At 37.4% G+C, this 25,798-nt stretch overlaps 13 protein-coding genes across 13 annotated transcripts; 7 read left to right on the forward strand and 6 right to left on the reverse strand.

The window, feature by feature from the left end:
* Positions 1-1,047: 1,047 nt before the first annotated feature.
* Positions 1,048-6,859, reverse strand: C9374_003001 (uncharacterized protein; the record flags this gene model as incomplete). The annotated part of the gene is made up of 4 exons (XM_044692482.1): positions 1,048-6,135; positions 6,191-6,436; positions 6,501-6,626; positions 6,800-6,859. The coding sequence occupies 4 exons, from the start codon at positions 6,857-6,859 to the stop codon at positions 1,048-1,050; spliced, it is 5,520 nt and encodes a 1,839-aa protein (XP_044549845.1).
* Positions 6,860-7,012: 153 nt separating this feature from the next.
* Positions 7,013-8,139, reverse strand: C9374_003002 (uncharacterized protein; the record flags this gene model as incomplete). Its single annotated transcript, XM_044692483.1, has 2 exons — positions 7,013-7,734; positions 7,833-8,139. 2 exons carry the CDS (start codon positions 8,137-8,139, stop codon positions 7,013-7,015), a joined length of 1,029 nt encoding a protein of 342 aa, XP_044549846.1.
* Positions 8,140-8,330: 191 nt separating this feature from the next.
* Positions 8,331-9,410, reverse strand: C9374_003003 (uncharacterized protein; the record flags this gene model as incomplete). The annotated part of the gene is made up of 1 exon (XM_044692484.1): positions 8,331-9,410. The coding sequence occupies one exon, from the start codon at positions 9,408-9,410 to the stop codon at positions 8,331-8,333; it is 1,080 nt and encodes a 359-aa protein (XP_044549847.1).
* A 212-nt stretch (positions 9,411-9,622) lies between these two features.
* On the forward strand, positions 9,623-10,598 carry C9374_003004 (uncharacterized protein; the record flags this gene model as incomplete). Its single annotated transcript, XM_044692485.1, has 4 exons — positions 9,623-9,749; positions 9,938-10,207; positions 10,321-10,506; positions 10,582-10,598. The coding sequence occupies 4 exons, from the start codon at positions 9,623-9,625 to the stop codon at positions 10,596-10,598; spliced, it is 600 nt and encodes a 199-aa protein (XP_044549848.1).
* Positions 10,599-10,894: 296 nt separating this feature from the next.
* Positions 10,895-13,110, forward strand: C9374_003005 (uncharacterized protein; the record flags this gene model as incomplete). The annotated part of the gene is made up of 2 exons (XM_044692486.1): positions 10,895-11,346; positions 11,406-13,110. The coding sequence occupies 2 exons, from the start codon at positions 10,895-10,897 to the stop codon at positions 13,108-13,110; spliced, it is 2,157 nt and encodes a 718-aa protein (XP_044549849.1).
* A 115-nt stretch (positions 13,111-13,225) lies between these two features.
* On the forward strand, positions 13,226-13,933 carry C9374_003006 (uncharacterized protein; the record flags this gene model as incomplete). The annotated part of the gene is made up of 1 exon (XM_044692487.1): positions 13,226-13,933. One exon carries the CDS (start codon positions 13,226-13,228, stop codon positions 13,931-13,933), a length of 708 nt encoding a protein of 235 aa, XP_044549850.1.
* A 174-nt stretch (positions 13,934-14,107) lies between these two features.
* Positions 14,108-15,844, forward strand: C9374_003007 (uncharacterized protein; the record flags this gene model as incomplete). The annotated part of the gene is made up of 1 exon (XM_044692488.1): positions 14,108-15,844. One exon carries the CDS (start codon positions 14,108-14,110, stop codon positions 15,842-15,844), a length of 1,737 nt encoding a protein of 578 aa, XP_044549851.1.
* A 984-nt stretch (positions 15,845-16,828) lies between these two features.
* On the forward strand, positions 16,829-17,362 carry C9374_003008 (uncharacterized protein; the record flags this gene model as incomplete). The annotated part of the gene is made up of 1 exon (XM_044692489.1): positions 16,829-17,362. One exon carries the CDS (start codon positions 16,829-16,831, stop codon positions 17,360-17,362), a length of 534 nt encoding a protein of 177 aa, XP_044549852.1.
* Positions 17,363-17,464: 102 nt separating this feature from the next.
* Positions 17,465-18,583, reverse strand: C9374_003009 (uncharacterized protein; the record flags this gene model as incomplete). Its single annotated transcript, XM_044692490.1, has 1 exon — positions 17,465-18,583. One exon carries the CDS (start codon positions 18,581-18,583, stop codon positions 17,465-17,467), a length of 1,119 nt encoding a protein of 372 aa, XP_044549853.1.
* Positions 18,584-18,900: 317 nt separating this feature from the next.
* On the forward strand, positions 18,901-20,533 carry C9374_003010 (uncharacterized protein; the record flags this gene model as incomplete). Its single annotated transcript, XM_044692492.1, has 2 exons — positions 18,901-19,973; positions 20,035-20,533. 2 exons carry the CDS (start codon positions 18,901-18,903, stop codon positions 20,531-20,533), a joined length of 1,572 nt encoding a protein of 523 aa, XP_044549854.1.
* A 90-nt stretch (positions 20,534-20,623) lies between these two features.
* On the reverse strand, positions 20,624-20,939 carry C9374_003011 (uncharacterized protein; the record flags this gene model as incomplete). The annotated part of the gene is made up of 2 exons (XM_044692493.1): positions 20,624-20,773; positions 20,862-20,939. The coding sequence occupies 2 exons, from the start codon at positions 20,937-20,939 to the stop codon at positions 20,624-20,626; spliced, it is 228 nt and encodes a 75-aa protein (XP_044549855.1).
* A 340-nt stretch (positions 20,940-21,279) lies between these two features.
* C9374_003012 (uncharacterized protein) lies at positions 21,280-22,896 on the forward strand (the record flags this gene model as incomplete). The annotated part of the gene is made up of 1 exon (XM_044692494.1): positions 21,280-22,896. One exon carries the CDS (start codon positions 21,280-21,282, stop codon positions 22,894-22,896), a length of 1,617 nt encoding a protein of 538 aa, XP_044549856.1.
* A 63-nt stretch (positions 22,897-22,959) lies between these two features.
* On the reverse strand, positions 22,960-25,462 carry C9374_003013 (uncharacterized protein; the record flags this gene model as incomplete). Its single annotated transcript, XM_044692495.1, has 5 exons — positions 22,960-23,090; positions 23,151-23,641; positions 23,772-24,463; positions 24,600-25,363; positions 25,429-25,462. The coding sequence occupies 5 exons, from the start codon at positions 25,460-25,462 to the stop codon at positions 22,960-22,962; spliced, it is 2,112 nt and encodes a 703-aa protein (XP_044549857.1).
* Between the last annotated feature and the right edge of the window lie 336 nt (positions 25,463-25,798).

Raw genomic sequence — 25,798 nt, forward strand, 5'->3', positions numbered from 1 at the left:
TAAAAAGGATGTGTCTGTTTGATGAAGGACAAGAGAGAAATTATCTCCTGCTTTTTTTTGGCCGTAGATGGTTTATGACCACTCTCTTAAAAAATTGAAACAACAGCGAATCCTTTTTGACCGCAAACGAGGTGATTAAAACTACGGTTACGTTCCCTCCGAATTAAAACTTTGGTCAAGAAGAAATTCACCGTATCATTTCTTTCTAATCTGTTGTTCAACAGATACTCTGCAGTCCGAGAGGTCTGAAAGACAAGTTTTTGCTGACTACTCTCACCAACGCACAACAATAATTTTACCCATTCAATTCCTTCCTCATCCTTCTTCCTTAAATTTATTTATTTTTCCATTATTTAGATATGGGTATCTGTGCATCAAACATTCGGACAACAACGCTGGAACCAGCCTCAGCAGACGATGGAAAAACTAAAAAGCTCTATGTTTCGTCGCCAAAAACGATACAACATCCTATCGAAAAACAACCATAGAAAAATCTAGGACGGATACAACAAAATATGATGACACTAAGGCCCAAGGCGACACAAAAGTTAATAGAACAACGACAAAAGACAACCTAACGGATCCTAGCAATCCAAATTTTAATAGTACTTCCAAAACAGCGGACGATAGCAAAGCTCAAAAGAAAACAGCAATCCCAACAACAAATACGAATAATCAAGCCTCACCATCGCCAAATGGCGATTTCAAAATATCATTTTCGGAACAAGGAGACAAATATCTAAGTGTTCAAAAGTGGTTGAATGATGTTGTCTTAAACGAACAATCGCCCAATCCCATTCTGCCGATTGGTGGAGTCTTTGTACATAATATGCCGCCAGAGGAAAAGCATTCTCTGACATCCCAAGCCAACCACAAAGGTGAAGACGACGAAACTAGTTCAATTTCTACCCTTAAACGGCACAGCAGCATGTTACCGTCGACAAAACACTATGAAATTTCATAGTAATAAAATTGTGGTAGATACAGAAATTTATTCAAGGTCCTGTTTTAGTGATGGTTTTTGAAAGAATTTGCTGTAATTGTTCTTTAGTCATCATCGCGGTCATCATCGTCATATCGTCTCAATCTTGATGTGAAGGCTTCCCCTGGAACCATATACCTACTTGCTCTTTCTTCATTCAAAGTTCGAACTTGTGTCAATTCAAGGGAGTTGATTTGAGTTGTCTCCACATCTTTTCTCTTTGAAGATCCAGTTGCCTTAAGACAAATATCGATTGTGGTTAACAAATAATTTACAGTAGAAGATGCTGATGGATGGTCCAAGGATAATTTGTTGGAGCAATGAGACAATATGCTGAGAACGTCATACTTCTCGAGAAGCAAAGCAATGTTGGCCAGTTGTGATGTTTGAGTCTTGACAAGTCGGCTTAAAAAATCACAAACCCCTTTCAATACAGGGAAATCCATTTCCGAGATTGAATTCAGCACATTGACCATTTCGAGGAACACAACGTGTGGTTTCTTGGCACAAATTTCAGTTATTAAATTATTGGCTTGTACTGTAGATGGAAGTAAATTGGTGAAAGCAAAATACAGGAACTTGTTCTCTCCGTTCATGGACGAGTAAAGTTTTTCATGCTCAAATTGTAGAACTGTGTCAAAGCAATCATAGGTGGCCATTATTTGAGTAAAGATTGAAACCAATTCACCTCTAGTTAAAGCAGGCACAGGGATGGGGGTAGTGGATGCAGAATATTTGCGATCGTCTTCTGAATTTATCAATTGGTTCAGTAGCAGTGCCATAATAGCATTGGGAGTGCTCTCATCTCTGATTAGTGTGCTAGATGACGACGAGGCTACAGGCGTAGTTTGTTGTTCTTCCTTCTTCTTTTCTTCATTCACACTTGATTCATCTTGCGCTTCTTTTTCCTTTGGTGGCTCTTTGAGCTCAATATTTCTAGATCCTGAACGAATTTTGAAATTTTCTTTTACAACCTCGAAAAATATGGCAGGATTTTTCTCAATTAATGAAGATACCTCTGTCAAAAATGATTGGACTGTTACTGTTCTCAACGATGAAAGCATGTTAAACTTGGATTTGAGCTTATATTTGAATGCCATTCTGAGATTTCCTTCATCGTTGCAAATAATGTTTTCGAGTATGTCGACAGTATAATCAGCAATTTTGAAACCTTTGGAAGCACCTGCATCATTCGAAACTTTGAGCGAGCAAATTTTCTCAACAATATTCAGCTTCAGTAATCTTGTTGCAACGTCTCTACTCTTGCTTGATAAGTTTGAAAGCACGTTCATAACAGGTCCTAATATTGCTACAGAATGATATTCTTCTTTCTCAAAGACAGCTAAACAAATATCCAACAACTTGTTGTACTCTTCTTCAACAAGGCTAAAAACTTGTAATTGTTGAACAAGACTCTCTGTTGTGATCTTCTCTTTTTTGGTCGAGAAAATATCATTTAGCTTTTTCTGTTGCGTTATTGCAATAAAAAGAGTAAATAAGGATATCAGAGTTTCCTTAACTTGAGGCTCTTTTGGATCAAGCTTGAGCTGTACTTCTCCAATTTTAAGCAGAAGTCCCATGAACTCATTCTTTTTCGACAATATCAAGTTTTTAAAATCTTCACTGTACTCCAAAGATGATCTCATGACGCCAAGAGTACTGGGCTTTGATTTTTCTTCTGTAATGTCTGAATTTAGTTTCTCCATTAAAAGATTGACAAAAGTGTCTTTGAGCGCTTCATTCTTTTGAATGCAAAGGCTCAGAACATCAACACATGCAAAACCAATGTCTGGAATAAATAGCTTTGAAAGCAGCCAGTTACTTGACTCCTCCTCCAAGGTGACAACTGAATCCTTCGCTGGCTCTTCATCTTCCATTCCAGATTCGAGCATTGACAATTTGATGGCCTTACTAATTTCATCTTCTTCTTCCAATTCTTCTTCTTGCTCAGATACTTCTTGAGGATTATTGAATATCCATTCCATGGCTACCATGAGCTCATTGTTGGCTTTTCTAAGGGCTACACGGCATTGTTTTTCTGGAAAGCCCATTTCCACGAGTTGTTGTACCAAAGACTCATTTTCTGTCACACTCTCAGCTTTTTCTTTGGCAGTGGTAGTAGGGGTTTTAGAAGATTCAACTCCTTTGATGATTTGACCAATGACATTAATCATACCTTTGAGGAATGTGCTGGGAGATTTGTCAATGTTAGAGTGTTTCCAAAACTTTAGAATACAAGTCGCTACATTCTGTTGAGTCTTTTTGAGTAGGTCGGATATGTCAAATGAGGTGGCTGCACATACACCTCGAGTGATAGGGGATGTGGAAATGTATGAATGTGAGGTTATTCTCAACAAGAACTTTGTTGTGTTAGTCAAAAAACTTTGAGAAATAAATTCATCACTTAGTGTATACTCAATAGTTTTGATTAAATCGTTCACAGATGGAGCTTGGTCATATGAAATATTTTGATCAAGAGCAAGCTGTACCATGTTGGAGTAATGGTCTAGCATGATACCCAATGTTTTGGTTTCAACTAATGAGCTAAGAATGAGACTGTTCAAGTTTCTATATCTCTCTTTGATCATGATAGCTGAGATATTTTCAAAAATACTTTGCAATAACGTAGTCCTGTCTTGCCATGTTCCATTAAATGTTCCAAATTCTTCAAGTGCTACTCCAAAATTGGTGGTTAATATCGAAGCAAGCTTTTTTGCTTCAGTTACAGCAATGACAGAGGGACTTTTCACAATGTCGAAAATGGCTGTTTGCATTGTTTCGTGCAAGGTAGTAACGAGCTTTAAATAATTGGATATAGTTGAGGTAATAAAGGTTCTATGGGCACGAGCTTTAGCATCTTCGGAACTTTCCTCAATCATAGGAGTTTTTGCTTCACTGCTAACAGATTCTGCTGACTTATCATCACTCTTGGCTGATAATTTCTTTTGAACAACAAGTCGATCTGAAATTCTTTGAGTTCGTTGTGAAGTAAAGTAATTTCTAAGCTTTGCTTCTATCTTTGCCAATGGAACAAGAATTTCTTTACCTTTAGTGTTCCAAGTGTTAAGGAACAGCTCATCTGGATCTTTAAATACGTTGATCATAATAGGTAAAATCTTGGAAATACAAAACACTGCTCTCAAATGAGAAAATTCTTCGATTTTCACGTCATCTTTGAGTATTTGCAATTTCTGAATAAGAAGATCTGTAAATGTATCGAGAACTTGAGAATTTTTGGATTTTGCTATCACTTGGAAGGGAGTGGATATTCTTGAGAAATCAATAGCTTTTTCTGGGTGTGGGATTAGAGTTCGGTCTAAAATGTTTGTAAGAACTGGTAGGCCTCCTTTTTCTAAGAATAGAGTTGTGTTTTCTTTGTCTGTCAGGACCTGGGCTACAAATGCCAAAAAGTTGATTCCTAGACTAATCAAGTTCGTTCCTGCATCTGTCAATTGTTCAATCTCACCGACTTTCTCGTCTTCAATGTTGGAAAGCAAAGATTTTCCGACAGAGACAATGGCGTTAATGTTACATTCGCGAGTAGATGTATACGACTTGATAAAATCAAGAAGACCTTTTCCAATAGTAGCTGAATATTCCTTAGAAAGAATGCTTCCATACTTTTCTTTCGAGAATAGCTGAAGGAATTGAGGAATAATATTCTCTTTCTCAATTATTTCTAAGCATTCAGTATTTAAACAAATCTCTGAAAGGAACGGAACAACAGCAATGAGAAGCTTCGAGTAGGGAGCAACTTCATTCTTTATCAAGAGTAAAGCCTTTTCAACTGCTCCGCTGTTTCTAATAGCTGGAATTTGAGTTGGTTCTCTACTAGCGAGTCTAGTAAGTAAAGAAATTACGTTATACAGCACAGAAGGACCAAACCATAGATGATTCTCCAAAATTTGATTCAGCTCAGTAATGTGTTGTGCCTCAAATAGTTCAGAAATGTTCAAGTCATTGTGATGAGAGCAAAGGATGTCGAAAATTCGTAAACATGCAGAAAGTGTTGGAACTTGGAAAACGTTTAGGAGTTCATAAATTGCAAAATTAGAAACATCAATTGGCTTTCGTTCAGGATGCTTCTCTTCTACTTCTCTTATTTTTGGTACAGCAATCGCAATTAGATCGGAGAATACCTTGAGTGTATCGGTCAGAATAATTGGTAATGATGAGAACCTTTGCTTTGGATCAGTAAACAGTTCTACCATACATATTGCTTTCATGACTACAAAGTCAGACTTGGCTTGAAGCAAGTTAATGATATCAGAAGTCAAACCAGTTTCGTGAAGGGCTTGGGTTCCAACAGGCAATCTTGCTAATGTTACTAGCAAATCAAGAGCAGCGGTTAAATAGGTTCTGTCATCAAGAATGTCTTCTTGGTGTTGCTCAGAGTCATGAAGAAACTTCTTTGTAATTTTACCCAACAATCTTTGAACAAGGCCATTGTATGTAGATGATCCATGGGTGATTAATGATTGAATGGTCAATGCTTGATATTTAGACTTGTGTAGAATCAAAAACGCAGAAAAAAGATCATACGAGGCAATGGCAATTTCTTTTGGTAGCTTCAAAACGCCAGATTCATCCTTTTCAAAGCATGTTGTCAGTTCTTTAACGATATCCATGTTCTTCTCAGAAATGTCTACTGTGACCGCAAGAGCCATCAAACGGCATACTAGAGCCTTTTTTCTTGTTTCCGAATTGTAGAATGCATACGCCAAACGAATATTTGTCCACAATTCGAACTTTCTTGGTGGTAATAATTTACCTGCACTGGAACCCTCTTTCTTCATGAGATCATTGAACAGACTCAATGCATCTGGAGCGGTTTTTTTCACATCCATTATTGTTATCTGTTCAACAAAATCTGCCGATTGATGTTGTTTACCTTGTTCTAAATATTCTTGAAAAATACTAAAGTTAAGGGTTGTTCCTGCCTGCATCACATCACTTGGTAGATTTTCCTCATAACAATATTGAACAGTGTTTTCTCCATAGCCTTTGGTGAAAATTGTGAGCTTCCTTGCCAGTTCCATAGAAAGAAATTCTCTATCACTAAGGGCACTTCGCTTCTTGAAGTGTGTATGGACAATTTTAAGAGACAAGTAAATAATATCTAAATTCTCAGAGTTGAGCAGAGAAGCTATCCGCTATTGGAAATTTGATGTAAAACCATTTTTAGGATAGCGTTGAAAATGTACTTACATCTAACGAATGATAGGAAATAATACCAACTTTACACTGAGAGAGAATGATGTTGGTGAATTCCAAAATAGAAATAATCAAATCCACGTTCGGAGTCTTTTGAGAGGTTTTTATGTCCTTTGTTGGTGTTTGCTTGGGATGCTTTTTACTCTTGTCTCCGAACAATAATATGGCACTTTTTGCAATTATTTTCTCGAGAATTTCATCAAACTTGTTCAACACGTCAATCCATTGAGTTAGATCAACCTAATCATTTGATGATCAGTCTCGGTTTACCAAAAACAACAAATCCCGAAAGTGTTGTACATACCTTGTTACATGCAACTGACAATGCTTCCCGAGATTCTTGCTCACCAATTATTTGCTTGATTACTTTTGCAACATCTTCAGATTTGGCATCAAGAATTTTCTGGCTTATGGCTTTGATGTTTCCATCCTAATATATAGTAGGGTGTTGCAGAAAAAGATTTCATCGGATTGAAAGATGATCATGATGATGATCCAAATACGTAACGATTTTAAACCAATGATTGTATTCACCAAAAATTTAGGATCAAAAGATATGATTATATACACATTGATAAGAGTAGTTCGTAAAGAGAGTCGTACCTTTTGTTCATTCTGTTGTGAATGACGATTGAGAAGCGCCTTGTTGAGCCTGATGATCATTTTTTGCCTGTGTATTTTTAATTTGGTTCCTCATCACGCTGCTCTTCCTCAAATCAAACTTTTGCTCGTGTTTAATGTCTTTGGAAGAATTGATCGTGCAAACATTGATGTAGGGTTATCAAGTTTGATAAAACTGGAAAGCAAGTTTTCAACTCATTTGGAAAACCAAGAGGATAGATGCTTGTATAAGGAAAGTGCTCCCACTGCAGTCATAGCCAACGCTCCAGTTGCCAACAAACCCATCCTTCCATAATATCGATAGGGATGATTATGTTTGAAATCCATATCATTAAATCCCAAAACACCCAAAGTTTTGTCTACAAGATTGTTGGACGCTTCGGTTACCTCGAGAATTTGCATGTCAAATAAATACTCAAACCCTAATTTCTCATAAATTGGTTTGCCTAGACGAGTGGCATGCAATACACAGTATTTGTAGCCATTCATTCTTGCAATTTTCATTAATAGTGAAACTATTAGTGTTGCAAACCCTCTTTTTTGAGCACCAGGTCGTGTCACAATGGTGAACAACGAGGCACAATGTTGACCTTTGATTAATTGCCCACAAGAAACAACTCGTCCATTTTGTTTCACTACTAGCCAATGATAGAATTCAGATTTTGTAGGATAGTCTAAATAGTACTCTGATTCCTCCTCTTCTAACTGGATAGAATCAAACGCTTCAATATATGTCTCTGCAATTTCTACAGCTTCTTGAGGAGTGTCGAGAGTTTTTAGGATAAAGTCAGACCCTTCTGCCAGCACAACAGACTCTCCATTGACAACTTGTTCCAATAACTCTTCCTTAAAGTTAAATTCCTTTTCTAATTTTCTAATATATTTCAAATAATTTTCATTGTTATCCATGCAATTGTCTAAATCGGCAGACATGCCATAACAAGTTCATACCAACTTGCTGGCAACAGGTCATAATAGGGTTTAAATATTTCCAACCGTTTGGTGCTGTTCTTACTTTCATAATCAGGCAAAAACACATATACTGGAGCTTTATGTGCTTGCTTCCGAATGTCATTGATCAAGACCATGGGTACCAGCGGTTCGTCATGACGATTATTATCGTGTGGTTTTGTTTTGGGTCGGAAGGTATCTTTAATGACGTAATAGATGTCTGGCATGGTCAATACTTCAACTCCTTTGCGGAAAGAGTACAAGCTCTCATTCTGGGTTTCATGTAATTTCAACAGTTTGGGGAAACAAGTATTGGCAGTGATTCGATTCAAATCAAAGATGGAATCCATAACCAGATGCTTTTCATCCATTTTTTGAGTCTTTTGGATAAACTGATTGACTTGAAGTTTGTTAAAAAATTCGAATGAGGATGGTATGAGACTCCGAAAGATACACCCGATTCAATTTGAAGAATGATTTGAATACTTCAATTTCAGAGTGTGACATTGTTCCTTAAAGTCTTATCTTAGTAAAGTTAATTTAATGTTTTCTGGTCCAGAATTTACAACCATGGTTTGAGAATTTCTAAAGTCATTTCATAGAGCTTGCTAATTTTCTCTGGATCATAACTCTCAGTGTTGCTCCTAGATGGTGCGCAATGAACAAAATATTTTCCAGAAACTTTTTCCAACTCCTTTGCACACGCAACATAAATTTGATTAATGGCTCCTTCGATGGGTGTCAGAGCGACGAGCTTAACTCCAAAATTGAAGACATGATTGAAAGGGAACCACAAATGAGTACCAATATTTGTTGCTACAATTCCAGGATGAATGGAATTCACGCTGACACGATCAGCCAATCCTTCCTTTTTAAGCAACTTGTCGAAATGATAAGTGAACATTATTTGAGCCATCTTGGATTGAGTATATCCATCGAAGGGATTGTATCTTCTCTTCTTAAAATCAGGGTCCTCAAAATGGATTGTTCCTGGATGATGTGCCTCTGATGATACAAAAACAACTCTACTGTCAGGTCCATTCTCAACTAAATTATTTTTCAACAACAAGGTCAACAAAACATGTGCCAAATAATTACATCCGAATTGAAGTTCATGACCTTCTTTTGTGTGCTCATAGGGTGGAATCATCACTCCAGCATTGTTGACAAGACATTTGACCTTGATTTGCTGGTTTAATTTTTCAGCAAAAGATTTCACACTATCCAAGGAGCATAAATCCAATTTCATAAATTTGAGAGATACCTTTGAATTTTTCTTGTCAAGTTCTCGTTGAATTTTTTCTCTTGCTTCATTACCTCTCGCTTCGGAACGACATGCTAAAATGACATTAAAACCAAATTCACAGGCCAAAGTTTTGGCAGTTTCAAAACCAATTCCCGAGTTGGCTCCAGTAATGACATAATATTGATCGGGATTGGGCTTCACTAGCTCAACCTTTCCGCTAATCATCTCATCGAGCGTGGCAAGAAGAGGTTTAGTCTTCTCTCCCACAAATGGAATCATGGATTTGAATTTGGTGTAGAGCTCCAGCTCACACACAAGTAAATACAAGCCATAGAAGCAGAACGAGAAGAATTCATAAACTTGAGAGAGGGCGTGTTGAAACGATGATGTTGTCATTTTTTTTAAAAAACGAAATCCTCTAGAAATCTTTGGGTTCGGTGTCCTTTCAATTCGGAAAATTTGACTTGAGTTTTTAACACAACAATACAAGAACAATCTCTAACGAAATACTGACAACAAGTAATTCAAACTCGTTGGTAAATTTTGGCTCTTTTGTTGAACCACTGTGTGCGTTGCAGTGCTTTTTTAATAAAATTCTACAATAAAAAATGCCACCACGACGAAGAAAGAACGTGCCAGCTTCCAATTTGAGCGTAAATGCAAGTGGCTCGAGCAGAGTAGCTACAGCAGCAACACCCATAATGAGTACCACTACTCCTGGCGTAACAGCAACAGGTTTGTGTTTATAAATTATTAATCGGAAAACTATAAATTCATTTTACCGATAAACACCTGGGGTTTCAATTTATGATGAAAATGACTCTTGGATGTCTCGTTTAAATGATTTTAATATTTTATAAATCTGCATGATGGACTATTTGATCATTGATGAAAAATAATTTGAATGATTTTGGAATAATTAGGAGATAAAACTTCAGCAGCAACCCCTTTAGCTAAAAAACCACCAGTTCTCTCACAATATCAATTATTAGCACAAAAAAAGTCAATAGCTCCTCCCCTATATCCAACAGACGTTACTATTCAAAAATGCAAACCAATAAGTGGCTCTATGCATCACATGATCGAGCAATTAAGAGCATCAAGATTGAGAATTAGAAACTCTCCATATTATATTGATTCACAAACACCTTCAGCAATGGATGAAAAGAAAGATCCGTTATTGAGTGCACTAGGTATAAAGGGAGACTTTTTCCCATCAGAACTTGTTGTAAAACCCTCAAAAAGCGATTGCAAATGCTCTATAAGAGAGTTGCAACTTCTGAAGACAACACTGTTCAAAAACTAGAAAAATTATTCCAACAGAAAGATGATTTTGGAGAAGATATTGACGAGGATGAAAATGCAGATAATTTGTTTGTTGAAGGTGAAGAAGAGGAAGAGGAAGATGCTGATGCTGACTACACTTATGCACATTTCGATGATGATGAAGATTATTTGGATGACGACGACTTTGGTGGTGACGGTGGAGACGGTACGTATTTAAGATTGGTGTATTACAAATTTATATTAACATGGCGTTTTATTGGGAATATTACCGTATCAACAGAAGGGCCAACCATGTAATTGAGCATCACAACTCTAAACGCTTCGAAACACAAAATTTTCAGATCTGGTGTTCTGAGATCCTCAGGATGACTACTATTTGTTGAGGTTGTACTACGACATACGGATGTCATTGAATTCATGGACTCACACGAACCCTATGTCTTGAGTTAATTGAGAGAACTACCACGTGACGTTGGTGGTTGTAGAACGATGTTCTCTCAATAAAGACATAAACTATCTCTCAACTCCTTGTTCAATATCTCTCTTGGGTTCTTTATGCCTCATTCAGTGATACGCCATTCGAGGTCAGAAAAATGAGCGCCACAAGAACAAGCCTCGTAAAACCATCTACAGCTTCATCTGGGATGAGTCGGAAGGGAGGTTACATCAACGTTGATGCATCAAAAGCAACAGCTCCATCATCACTGAATTCTGCAGCCGCTTGCTCTTCAAATAACAATGCAAAAAGACCCCTCTCTCAACCCATGAGGCATTACAAGAAGAGTACGAATTCTTCGAACCCAACCTTGTCATCAAACAAACAGCAAGCTCCACCCTCAACAGCAAGTTCCGTAAGTGCTGGTGCGGCCAAACGAAAAGTTTCAAGTCCAACTACACCCACTCAGAAAGCTGCCACAAATTCCGACAATGGCCTACACCATCAAGACTATCCAACACTGTATCGCAGAGTTTCATTAAAGGACGAAAAAGCTGTATTATTGAATGAGGAGGAATTACATCATGAATTTGAACGCCAAAAGAGGAGGTAAGTTGAGAAGTTCTGATCGAGCCTGGTTTCATTCAATGGTGTGCTTCGAAAAACAGGCTGGAACGATTGGCACAATTAATGAAACTACCATCGATTGATGTCGAGTACTTTATTAACACTTATGGAACAGAATACAGCACAACTAATCTACATCAACTATCTACGGTTGTAGATCTATTGGAAAAGCACAAGCGAAGGACAATTGAAGTTACAGAAGCAATAAGACATCGAGAAGAAATAATAGAACAATTGTGTTGTCTCATCGACGATTTTCACAACCTCAAAGAAAATAACCCCGGTATTTTACTCTTTGTGCAACGAGAAGCCCTCGTTCTTCAAAAAACACTTCAGCACATTGGAACGAAAGTTGTTGAGCTTATCGATAAATGGAGGAAAGATTTAAGCTTGGATTATCCATTTAGATTCAAGGAGCATTCAAATTATTTACTCAAGATGAGATACGATTTGGAATTTGTAGACTATAGTGAAATTGCACCTTATATTTTCCCCTTTAAAGGTCACCCTTTACTTGGGAACGTACCTAGCTTGTATTACGAGAGTATTGACAAGATGCTAGAAGTTCAGGATAAGAAAAATCCCTCTCTTACATCGACTGTAACATATCCACTAACCAAACAAAAGCTAAAAATGGCTGATGCAGCCACAAGTGCTGAAAGAAAATTAACAAAATTTGAAGCTATTATTTTGAAAGAGGAAGAAAATGAGAAGGCAACAAAACATTTTTTATTTACCTTAATTAAGAAAGGAAAATTCATATCAGTCCTTAATGTTGAAGAAGGAGAGTTTGATCTGAGTTTGGAGCAGCAACTTAAAATTCGCAACATTTTCACTGACAATCCAGAACACGTCGTGTCATTCTTTGGGTTAAGTGGGAAATTGTCAGTGACACACCAAATTTCTTCACACCAATTGGTCACTCTTGATAAAACGGACACCCTTTCCGAAGATACCACAAAATCAGATAAATTGGTGTTACCAGACAATACGCAACAACATAATGAGGGGAACAATGTAAACGAAAATAATGGTTACACCTCTGATGGAACAGATGACGCTATTGAATATATAGTACTTAATCATTCACGACGTCATGAATCGAATGGTCATTTAAAAACAGATGAACCATCTTTTAATCAACATCATTACGATGGATCTGGAGAGGAGAGTGAAAAGGAGCCCATAAAACGCACTGATGTTGGCAATTCAACAACTCAACAGCTATCACTTGCAGAAATCAGCTCCATATCTAATCCTTACTTGGAAGACCAAAACGATCCCTCCAATACTTCTGACACACACCAAATTGCAGATTTATCTCGAATTGAGAAAGTAGCGGAACTTTGTAACGACAGTATTGAGCCAGTGCTACTGGCTGAAGAGCAGCCTCTCGAAACACACAAATGTCAACACATGAACGACACTGTTTATTCACATCTTGGTACTCCCCACGAGCCTAACAATGAAGTTTATCCTCCCTCCCCTAAGTATTCTGAAAGAACTGAAGAATCTGTAGATCCATCACAAAATAATCATTTTGATGATTTTTCATTTTCTTACACGAACCCTTACGATGAATTTTCTCCAAAACCATCCCATAGCGAAACTAGCCAGCCTTCCAACCAAACAACAGTACAAAGCTCCACAACTCCACTCCAGTCTCCTCCTTCTCAACAATACTCGCATGCTTCACGAAGCTCGTCCTTCAGCTCAATCCAATCAGACTTTGATGAAGCAGCCTAAAATAAAAATGACGAATGATTTTCCTTCACGATTTCCGAATAAGAATCACAAGACCACGAATAATTTCGTCATCCTTTATCTGACAACCCTATCATTTGTGCTGCTTGTAGTCTCAATGTCATCATCATCACCAACAGTACTTTCACAACAATCAGTTCCTCACCACCAATACTCCAATCATGACCAAAACTTGTCGACAATGATCGAACCCATTCTCATCCCACCATCCATTTCTGACACTAAAAACGATTCACAAAACTCAACCATGTTGTGCATCACACTTCCGAACTATTCATCATCCATTTGTGGATTCATTGGATTTAATGTAACTCTTGATCCACAATTTCCCAATTATACTCTCATGGAACAACACATTTCCGATGAATACAAACGATTCTATGTGGAAATTTATCAAAAATTCACACTCAACGAAACCTCAACTGCTTGCAATCATTCCATTCTCAATTTTATTTGTTCTTCGAATTATAAGAGATGTTTTAAAGATGTCAAACCGTATGATGTTTGTGATTCGGTATGTCGAGAAGTGTTCACATCATGCTTTCCAGAGGCACCTGATGACGATGAACAATCATTGAGATTTTTGGCTGCTAAAGAATATTGTGGAAAACCAACAAAACCAATATATCCCTCACCTCCGTTATGTACTAACATTATGAATCAAACACAGAATATTATTGTGTTGGTTTCATTGATAGCATTGCTATTGTTTTTAATTATTGTGATTTGTATTGGAGGGTTTATGAGTTTTTGTTACTACAGAAGACAGGCTCAACGAGAACGATACAGTTCTCTAGGTCACTAATTTTGCAATTCAGCCGGATTTTGAATACTGTGTGGCATAGTATGTCATCACCACCAAGATTGACAACAAGTTTTAAAATTCTTATGAATTTTCGAACAGATAAATATTAATATTAAAATACATAATTGACGATCAACGTCGAATGTGATGTTTGAAATTGAAGCACAAAAAAAAATGAAACAAGCACGAAAACTACTCCGTGAAAAAGAGGAAAAGGCTCTTTCTTCGAAATTGCAACAAACAGCTTCATCGGAATTGGAAGAAGACGAAAGAGTAACCAAACAGTCATCAACATTTAGTGCGTTTGCCTTGCTTGAGGAAGAGAATGAGGAGAATATTGATGATATGTATGGTGATGATATCAAGGAAATGATTGACCAACAACAACAATCAACAACTTTGACCAATGAAGAGGAAGAGTCTGCAGTGAACACTGCCAAGCCTAAAAATAAAAAGAAGAAGAAAAAGAAAAAGAGTACCAAGAAGAAGGATGAAAATCTAACCGATGAAGAGTTCTTGCAAAAACAAATTCAACAATTGGGCCTGGAAGAAAATGAAAGTAAAATAATGGGTGGATCATCAGCTCTTAAAAGCGCCTTCAGCTTATTTGAAGTATCGGACCCTAAATCACTCAATCCTGAAAATGAATTCAAGAAAATTTTCGGAAGTGGTGCTGTCTCGCAAACACAAGCTGCCGTGAGCGCTGATTATGAAGAGCAGCTCCCTAAAGTATTGAGAAATAACCCTCATTTTGTCGGAAAGAGATCGGTTGTGATTGGTAAGAAAAAGAATGACCTCATGCTAAATTTGTTTGTCTCGTCTAAACCACATTGGCCCATGTACAGATCTCTATATTTAACAGTTCAGTTGAAGAGCACAAAGCCAAACAACGTCGAAGTTTATGAGGTTGTTGAGCAAAAAACTGTCACAGGCAGTACTACAGGCCTCTATGCCCAAGTCCAAGAACAATATGAGAGAGCCCTTCAAAGCAATGATCCGAATAGTTTTATTTATATTCTACAGCAAGTACATCCATATCACATTCACACTCTACTTCAAATGAGTGAAGTGTTCAGAACCATGCAACGTGAGAATGATCAAGCTCAGGATCTTAATGAAAGAGCATTGTTTGCTATTCAGCACGTGTTGAACAATCCACAATTTGTTAATGGACTCATGAAAGGTACCAGTAGGCTGGATTCTTCTCAAGATATTGTGAAGGCAATATATTTGTCACTTTTATGCAGAATTCATGCTTTAGCGAGAAGTGGAGCTCACAATACCGCATTTGATTTGAGCAGAGTGCTGTTATCACTCTCTTGCGACCCACTTGCAAATACTTCCATCAACATTGCTGATCCAGTCCACGTCCTTCTATTTATTGATTACTATGCAGTCAGGATTCGTAAATTCAAATATGTTTACAGAGATTTAATAGAAAATTTCATCATGAAAGAACAAGAAGAATTGCAATATTTACCGAATTTAATGTACAGCAGAGCTTTGAGTTTATGGCATGACAATCAACTCTCAACAGCCAATGAAGTTTTGCAGCAAGCTCTTCAAACGTGGCCCATGATTGTTGTTCTCGTATTGACTGAAATTAAGACTACACGATTTGGAGAATTTGAAACTTTAATTAGAAACACAATATTTACCAACAAGATTTGTACCTCTCCAATATTCTCCAAATTACTTTCGGCCTATGCCAAAAGAAATTCTGAATTTTGGAAAGAGGATGGAGTTTTGGATTGGCTCAAGTACAATATCGAAGAAATGTTAAACAATAGTGCAACCTCGCAGAAGCACTACGATGATATAAGAGAAATGTGCTATCAACATGCAGTGTTCACAAGCAACTACAAAATTGTTTACGAAAAGGAAGTATTGGGAGAAATTTTGCCGATTTAAACGTCAACAGTCCATCCTCTAGCAACAGTTCATCGAGAAGAAATCCATTCCTTTACTTTTTGGAATCTCTATTACCTTGGAATGGAACGGGTATCAATTTGAACCAGTTTTTGGGCGGTCAAGCTGCAGACGAGGAGGAACCAGAAGAGGATGAAGAATAAAAGTTGTTCAGTGAGATGTCTGAATTTTAATATGTGTTTGGGAATTCCAATGGAAGTGGTTATTCGAATGTGATGATTGTCGAAAGATTGTAAACAGCTGACCAATACATTGTCGAAAGATTGTAAACAGCTGTTCGATTGATTGTCGTATGACAAAGTTTGTGATCATAAAAAATGCTTTTACATCAACCAACCCACTCCGAAACTTCTGATGAACAAGGCACCGATTCATCGCTATCGAAAATAATTATGCCCCCAAGTCCTCCACCAATCCACCATCATCATCGGTTGTCCCACAACATTCAGTGGGTAACAGCCATACGGGATCAACAAAATTGTTCCCAGTCAATGTTTCAAATTTAACTATTTCTTCCAATAACAACAATATTTCAATCAATAGATTGCAGAGTCCTTCAACAAATATAATCCAAAGTTCATCATCATCGGGTGCAATCATTAACTCAATAATTGATGAGAATCAAAACGAATTTTTGGAATTGATTGAAGCTGAAACATATGTAGATATCGAGAGATTGCGTGATTTGTCTCGCCATGGAGTTCCCGATGATTTAAGATCTTCTGTTTGGAAATATCTTTTGGGAGTGGTATCTGCCGATAAGGCTGAGCAAATGAAACGAGAGCATATGTATTTTCAATCGGTGAAGCAACAACAATTGCAAAACAATGCGTCACCACTCGGTTGGTATATTCAAAACAAAATATCATCCTTTCAGTGGCCCAACAAAGTCTCACACAATCAAAAATTAGACATTACAGCATTGATGAATTGTTGTATCTGTTAAAGCCATTCGAGTCAATTTACATGATGGAAGCCAATTTAAAATACAACCCTTCAAAGGAAAATCAAGGAGGAAAACACGACGCCGAAAAGAATATTCATGACATGTATAGATGTTTTGAAATATTTCTGCAGAAAGACTATTTTAAAGAGAGCGTATCGTTTAAAGTTGCTAAATTGATTACTCTTTTCAAGTGCACTCAACCAGATCTGTATCAATATTTTGAGAACGAGGAAGTAGAGCCGAACGAGTGGTGTCTTCCATGGATCAAATATTTACTTTCAAAGGAGCTTCCAATTGATTGTGTCAAACGATTGTGGGATACCTATTTCTCAACTCATGATTTTGATCTGCATATTTATGTATGCCTCGCAATTTTACAGTATTTTAGTGAGACGTTGATGGAGCTAGAATACAGTGAAATCAAATATTTCCTTAATCACATCTATACAATTGAGAATGAAGATGGTGAAAATAGTTTACTGCGAATTATACCCCATATCATCAAGCAAGCATACAACTTTAGAGCTTATGTGAAATCAAGGCAATTGATATAGTATGTTTTCATGATAGGGCTAACGACAACTTTAGGCATGTAACGATATTCACTAGAAAGATGAAATTGTCATCATGAACACCAACTCTGTGAAGTCGACAAATTAATGCTGGTTTTTATCCTCATCATCATTCTTCAAAGTGGTATCAGAGTCACTAAATAGATTCCTCTTAATATCCTCCAGCAAGTTGTCCTGGGACCATGAAAACTCACTACAAAATTTTTCTACTTCCTTTAATTTATATCTGTGCATTTGATTCTCCTTCCTCAGTCCAATTATGAGTCTTTCTATCAGAACTTCTCGCCGGTCGAGCTCCTTTTTATACTCAATCAGCTCTTTCAAGCGATCTAATTTAAATAGCTTTTCCTTTTCCTCTTTGTAAGGAGATGGATGATGATTTTCTTGAAGATGAATCTTTGTGTGTGATGTACGAGGAGAATGATGTTGTTGCTCATTATGAGAATGGTGCGAGTCTTGCTTATAAGGCATGTCCAATTGAGGCTCATCGTTTTTGAAAGAGTCATTGATGATTGTGTTTAATCCATATAATTGCTGATCCAAGCTTGCAATTTCCTGTTCCAGTTCCTTTTCATCGAGATCTGTAATTGACGATTGATCAATCGATTGTTCCTCTTCTCCATCATGTTGCTCTTCAATATCCTGCTGCTTCGTAATCACATCCACCCCTTTGCTTGCAGAAGAGAATTTTTCAGCATTCTCATTGAAAATATCCAAACTTTCGAGAAATCTTCTTGATCGCTCTCTATTACTGGAATTTGAATGGTTATTTGTCTGAGCACCGCTTGAGGAAAATGTTGATTGAACAGAAGGTTGCTTTTGATCAGCCTCAGATTGCCATTTTGCAAATGCAGAGGATGAAGCTGTTGTAATTGGTTTTATGTTCAATAGCTCTTCATCATGAAGCTCATCCATCACTTGATGATACATGGATGATTTAATATTAGACATCTTTTTGAATCCACTTTGAAGAACCTCCAGCGACATTTTCTTTTTCTGTAACTCTTCTAAATTATTTTGCTTATTGGTTTGCTTAATATTATGTCTTGTATGTTGATATCGGGATATAAACTTTTTCTTATCATTCCCTTGATGATGATTCTCCAATGATGCTGATGAGAATGCTTGCGAAGTGGTTGCTGTACTCGAGGGCGGTGTTGGTTTGCTTGTTGTTGAAGTTAAGGAAGAATTTTGTTTGAACATTTTTTTTCCAGGTTCAAAGAAAAAAAAATGCTCCAACAACAACATGCACCGTCAGCCACCAATGCTGCGTCATCATCTCACACCTCCGATGATCAATCCTCTCAGAAAGCAATCGGAATTATCATTCCACCTCCATCATTGAAAAGAACGATCGAAGTAACAGCAGATCACGTCTCTAAAATGGTGTGCATTTCGAGAAAAATTTACTTTCATCCGATAATGCATCGACATTTAATTTTCTTCTTCCAGAGAATCCGTACCATAAATATTACAAATACGTACTTGATAAAAAGTTTAAGAAATTGGAAGAAGAATTTATGGATGAAGATAATGTAGAAGATGAAGGCGATGCGGAAGAAGGATTGATAAAATCCGAAAAGATAGGAGACATCAACATTGGAAATATTTCGAAAGGAGCTTCTGTAACATTTCATTTGAACAGATCGCGAGAAAAACCAACAAAGGATCCCTTTGAATATTTCTATGATACTACCATACCGTCGTCTGTAAAGGCTCTAGAGTTGGATATGATAAAATTAACAGCACAATATGTAGCCATGAATGGAAAACAATTTCAATTCGAAATAGCAAGTGCAGAGAGCAAGAACCCACAATTTGATTTCTTGAAACCAAATCACAGACACTTTCACTTTTTTAACAAGCTTGTTGATATTTACACCAAAGTATTATTTCCTGACAGATTGACACCTATGGAAATCCAAAGATTAAGTCAAAAGGATTCTAACACGACTATTAATAATTCTACAACACAGGATACTAATCAAATGGTCAAAGACGAAGATCATATTTACAAGTATTTAAATTTATTCGCCAATCCAGAAAACAAGCTAGCTGTCCTTGATTTACTCTTCCAAAAAGCAGAATGGGAAATTATGCAAGAAGAGAAGCAAAGAAGAGAACAACTCGACAAGGATGAAGACAAATCCGTGTTTGACATGATTGACTGGAATGATTTTATTGTTGTGGAAACCATTGATTTTGATGAAGATGTGAATGAAATTGAGATTGAAGAAGAGGAAGCAGTTGAGGATGAAACTATGGGTATGGGCACTGATGAATATCTTCCAGAGGGAGAAGAAGAAGAAGCATACCCATCCAGAATGATGGCAATGTCTACCGCGAATGAAGATGAAGAACCACACTACATGTATCATGAAGAGGAAAATGCAGAAGAGATGCCCATGTATCCAGCAGGTTTCATGGATGAAGGAGCTGCTCGTTTGCAAGATATTTCCAGCAAATCCATACAGTCCACACGTACTGAAGATGAGGAGGAAGAAGAAGAAGAGGAAATTGATCTCAGCAAATTTGCAAGGGCCTCCTACCAACCGCAGAAAGCCGCTGCTACTAAAGGCACTGCTCCTCTCATGTTTGTGGATCGAAAGACGGAGAACTCATTCCGGTCGATAAGGCCCAAAAGCACTTGAAAGTCTCCACCATAACCCTCAATACTTTGAACAGAAGGAACGTGAAAAGTCCAAACGAGAAAAGACCAACATTGCTCCTGGTGCCGAGATGACCAAGATTATTGCCTCATGGAATGAGGAAGGCAGTGACGCCACCATGCGTGGTACTTTGAGTGGTGACGTTGCATTGTCAGGATCGGCCACTGCAACCTCCTCAGAACCAGTCATTTGGGATGGCTATACATCGAGTATTCAACGAACCGCCTCAGCCGCAAAGGCTTCAGCAACCACAAGCATAAGGAAAGAGCCCACTAATATTGTTGGACCTCAAATACCCTCCGAATACTTTAGACAAGAGCAAGAAAGACAACAGGAAATTGCTCAGATGGCAGCAACCATGGCCCTTAAGGAAGTGATGAGGCAAGCTCACCAACCTTCGTTTGAGGAAACGGATAGCAAAAAGCCAAAATACACTCACTCCAATAACGAGCAGCAGAATATGGACGATGAAGAAGAGGAATAAAGAACCTAATACTATTACATTTATTATCATGCCTAATGAAAAACCCTTTAAGGATGATCATCATGGAGGTGAAGGCATAAACGATTCAATTTATTCCTTCTTTTGAGCGGCTCTAGTGAATGGATTTCCTACGTATGTAATGTACCACAATGAACACAAAACTGTTGGAACCACTGTGAGTGATCCAAGAAAGATGAGAGATGCCTTCTTTGATGGAGGACCATGAGTTAAGGTCGAAAGCTGTTTGTATTATTCGATTCAATGGTTTTCAAGAATGTGATCAACAGAGTTTTTGTCTCCCTTGTTCTCAAAATATACTGAAACAAACCTCGTGATGAGCATGGGCGTCGTGTCCCCTTGTGTAGAGCTGTCTGGCAAAGTTGTTCACTGATCTGAATACTCTCATTTTTTATTGATGACTTTTTGAAGCAGTTCGAAATTTGTACATTTTGGGATTAGGTTGACTTTTACAATTTTTTTTTGTGTTTCAAAAATTTCATTCCTTGGTTTTCCAATTCGGAATGATGATAAAATTCGTTACTTTTTCTCTAAAGGCCGTATGATCGAATAACAATCATTCATTGCTAAGAGAAACCTGCGCACATTCAAAAAACAGTTCATTTATCAACACGAACCATCTGCAACTTCATAGTTGAGCTTGAGGTTCAAGCCTTTTCTTCCGGGCTTGGGTGTCGAAATCCATCATCAAAAAAAAAAATATTCTCATCACCAACATTGTCGTCATAATGTCCGAACAACCAACAACAACAACAGCCAACAATACCAAGGAGAAGAAAGTCAAAGCACCAAAGCAACAACAACAACAAGGCTCATCTTCTGGACTCAAGCAAAATGAAGGTATTGATGTCAAGAAGCAAGAAAACTTTAGTGAATGGTATAGTCAAGTCATTACCAAGAGTGAATTCTTGGATTATTATGATGTGAGTGGATGTTATATTTTCAGACCAAATTGTTGGTTCGTTTGGGAGTCCGTACAAAAGTTCTTTGACGCTGAAATTAAAAAGTTGGGCGTCCAAAATGTCATGTTCCCATTGTTTGTTACAAAGAGAGCTTTGGAAACTGAGAAGGACCACGTAGAAGGATTCTCTCCAGAAGTTGCTTGGGTCACCAAGTCCGGTAACTCGGATCTTCAAGAACCAATTGCTTTGAGACCAACAAGTGAAACTATCATGTATCCATCATATGCCAAGTGGATTCAATCTCACAGAGATTTGCCATTGAGATTGAATCAATGGACCAACGTTGTTAGATGGGAATTCAAACACGCTGTTCCTTTCATTAGATCCAGAGAATTTTACTGGCAAGAAGGTCACAGCGCTTTCAAATCAAAAGAAGAAGCTGACGAAGAAGTTTTCACTATTTTGGACTTGTATAAACGAGTTTATGAAGAATTGTTGGCTGTCCCAGTCATCAAGGGTACAAAGACTGAAAATGAAAAGTTTGCCGGAGCTGACTACACAACTACTGTGGAAACTTTCATTGCTACAAACGGAAGAGCAGTACAAGGAGGTACAAGCCATCACTTGGGACAAAACTTCTCCAAGATGTTCAAGATTCAATTCGAAGCTGAAAACAAGGAGACACAATTTGCTTACCAAAATTCGTGGGGATTGTCAACACGTACTCTCGGTGTCATGATTATGGTTCACGGAGATGACAAGGGTATGGTATTGCCACCAAGAGTTGCTTTCTGTCAAGCTGTAGTTATTCCACTTCTCTTCAAGGACAAGGATAACACTGCTGTTACGGAAAAGGCAAAGGAAATTTATTCTGAGCTTGAAAAGGCTGGTATTCGTGTCAAGTTGGATGATCGTTTAGAGAGAACTCCAGGTTGGAAATACAATTATTGGGAACTCCGTGGTGTTCCATTGCGTATTGAAATTGGTCCAAAGGATTTAGAAAAGCAACAAATTATGCTCTGTAGAAGAGACACAGGAGAAAAGTGGACCATGCCATTGAGCGAATTTTCTGGTGATTCTATTAAGATGGTTCTGGACAAGATTCATGACTCCATGTTGAACAAGGCTAGAAAGGAAATGAATGAAAGAATTGTAGTGACAAGAACGTGGCCAGAATTCATTAAGGCACTCAACTCTGGTAACATGTGTTTAATTCCTTGGCATGAAAGCAAGGCAGCTGAGGAATATATTAAGGAAAAGTCAAAGTTGGAAAGCGTTCAAAGTCAATCGGACGCCAACACAGGTTTAACAGGAGCTGCCAAATCATTGTGTGTCCCTCTTGATCAATCCTCCTTCCCATCATTGGAAGGCCTTGAGAACTTTTATCCTGACGAAGCTGACAAGAAGCCAAATTGTTGGGCTTTGTTCGGCAGAAGTTATTAAGCACAACAAGTGTTGTTTCGTGTTTTGTTAATAAATTTAATATCATTCTGAACAGTAACAGTTTTAATGTTGAATGTCAATATCCCTGATGTCGATCGTTTTTGTAGTATTCCATTTTCCTCGTTTCTTGTAAACTTTTCTGCAGTACAAGCACACCACAAAGAAACACAATAAAAGTATCACCGCTCCCACACCTTAATAAAATATTTGAATAATCATCATTGAGATTCTTTTCTAAACAAAATAACACTTACCCAAACCAATAATTAACCACACCCACCAACTCAAATCTCGTGCCCATTTCCAAATATCCACATCTTGTCTCTTATTTTGTTCTTGATCAGCCACTGAAGCAGAATAATTGGGTCGTGTTGAATTTCGATTACACAACACATCCACTCGAGGACATTCAATTTGTCCATTGTATTGATTTGCCTTATTTAACAACACTCCTCCTTCCTTTGGACATTTCAACCAATAATTTCCAATTTTCACAAACAAGTACGTATCAATAAATGTTGTTGAATTGCTTTCGAGCGGTCCACATGAATATTCATAGCATCTCGATTCTGGTTGTTGATCTCTGTAGTCCATACCTGATTCTTGACTCACAAGATTTGAAAAGAAACATCCAGAATAGGTTCCATAACTTTCTCCAGTTTGTTTTAAAATAGCATCCGATGGTTTGTTATACGATTTGGTACAATCTCCATTTTCTGCTTGTAACACAATGGGACAATAATCTCTATCATTGTCACAATATATGGTTCCAATTGATATAATATAATTATAATATAATATATTATTGTGATATTATATACCAACCAATGAAAAGAATCATCATTTTCCAAAAATATTAAAACCATGGTACAAACCTCAAAATGGATAAACCTCCCTTATTCGTTCCACTAAAATGCACATAATATGGAGGAATAGTAGTGGCATAGGGAGCAGCGTCACACTTTCCTTTCGATTTCAAATCAAAGGTACACATTTTGGTATTTCCATCATTGGATGAACAAAAATATCCAAAACGTTGTACCGACGCCTCCCAAAATTCACATCGTTGTGTTAACATGGAACATCCTTGTGAACGTCCCCATACATATTGTAAAGTAGAAAGTGTCACCACTCCAAGAGCATTCAATTTCTTTTCATACAAATCCAAAGATGAATCATTCATAGAATAATATCCTAAATCTTGTAAAACAGCAAGTGAAATTTTGGAAGGCATGGCTCCTTCTGAGGGTTCAATCGATTGAAATGTGCTGGACATGAGTTCATTAAAGAATATTCTTGATTCGAGTAACGGAACTTTTCCTTTTTCGTAATCCGTCATGTCCAGTGTGTATTTGAATGGAATGATGAGTTCTTCATAATTTTCGAGAGGAAGACCATTGAGTTTGGTCTGATCTTGACATGAGAAATGAGATTTCATTTGGGCAACAGCATTGGGTGCGTTCAGATAGAATATGGTTTTAGATTCTGAATTGAACGTATCGGTGGTGGAGATGAGTTGAAGACCTGCGTCTTTAAAGGATTGTAAATTAAATCCTAAAATATGATACTGTGAGTGTACGACCAATGAATGAATTATTGACATCATGATACGTTCAACATAATAATAAATTTTAAATGTTACAAAAATGGTAATTAGTTCAAAAAATTAAATTTGAAAATATTAGTACAGTCGTCACACTTACCATCATGTGAAGAACTGTCATGATTTGATTTCTCATCGACAATGAATTGAAAACTCCAGGTGAAATATTAATTAAACCCATCACTGGTCGTTTCACTCCATTCATAGTTTGTGTCACACACATCATTCCACTTCCTTTGACAGTCATTGTCAATGGTCGCATGGTCACAAACACAACCAAATCCACACCTTTCAATTGATCACTATACGAACTATTCAAAGGAGTTTTGTAATATTGTGGAATTGGAATTCCATATTCTGTCGTATATTGACATCTCTGAACATTATTGGTAGCATTCAATAAAAAAGTATCATTTGGCATTTTGAATTGTGGTTTCACTTGAATCAAATCATCATCTAATAGTGCATTCACTGCAGGAATGATTTTTGTTTTCCACAAGGTGATGTGTGAAGAGGTAATGACATCCAGTGCTCGACATGTTCCAACACAATCTTCTTTCGGAACTGTGACAAGATTATTGGAATCGGTGGCATCACATTGTGGAGGAGGTTGTTGAAAGGGTTCTCCTCGTGTGTACGAAGATCCTTGTGTGTAACAGGAACGACCCACTTCATCGTTCTCGAGAAAGGTCAAATCGAAGGAAACTTTGAGAGCATGGAGGAAGAGGAAGGATGATGGAGTGAATGGTCGAGAAAGTTGTGTGTTCGATAATGATGTATCATGATGATCTAATGTGAACGAACGATGATTGTTGAAATGTTGCTTGTGTGAGAGGAAAATAAAATCAAATAGAGCGAGAATGACTATGAGTACACATCCGAAAGAAACAGAGTTGGACAAGGTTATGGATGGGTGGCATGATGACGACGATCGTCGTTTGAAATTAGTTTGTGTTTCGACATTTTTTTAAAGTGTAAGGAATGTCACTTTTCAATAACTCCTTTTTCAGATACTTTGGAATTGGAAGTGCTGAATCAATACGGCAATGCTATGTTGCTCTTCATTACATAATTAGGAAGGATGTTGAAAGTATGGCATTTGGAGAAGAGAATTGTTGCAACGAAAATTAAAAGTGAAAATCTCTTGTTATTCTATGGCATCATCATTGTTATCCAAATTCCATAAATTCATTATTAAATTAATGTTTTTTGAAATAGTGTTGTGATACTGTCCAGCACTTGAATTCAAAGATCCAACTTTCATCATGATGTATCTTGGTATACAAACTGAGGCTCACT

This window comes from Naegleria lovaniensis (genome assembly GCF_003324165.1).
Source record: "Naegleria lovaniensis strain ATCC 30569 chromosome Unknown tig018, whole genome shotgun sequence".
NCBI classification, from domain to species: Eukaryota; Heterolobosea; class Eutetramitea; order Acrasida; family Naegleriidae; genus Naegleria; species Naegleria lovaniensis.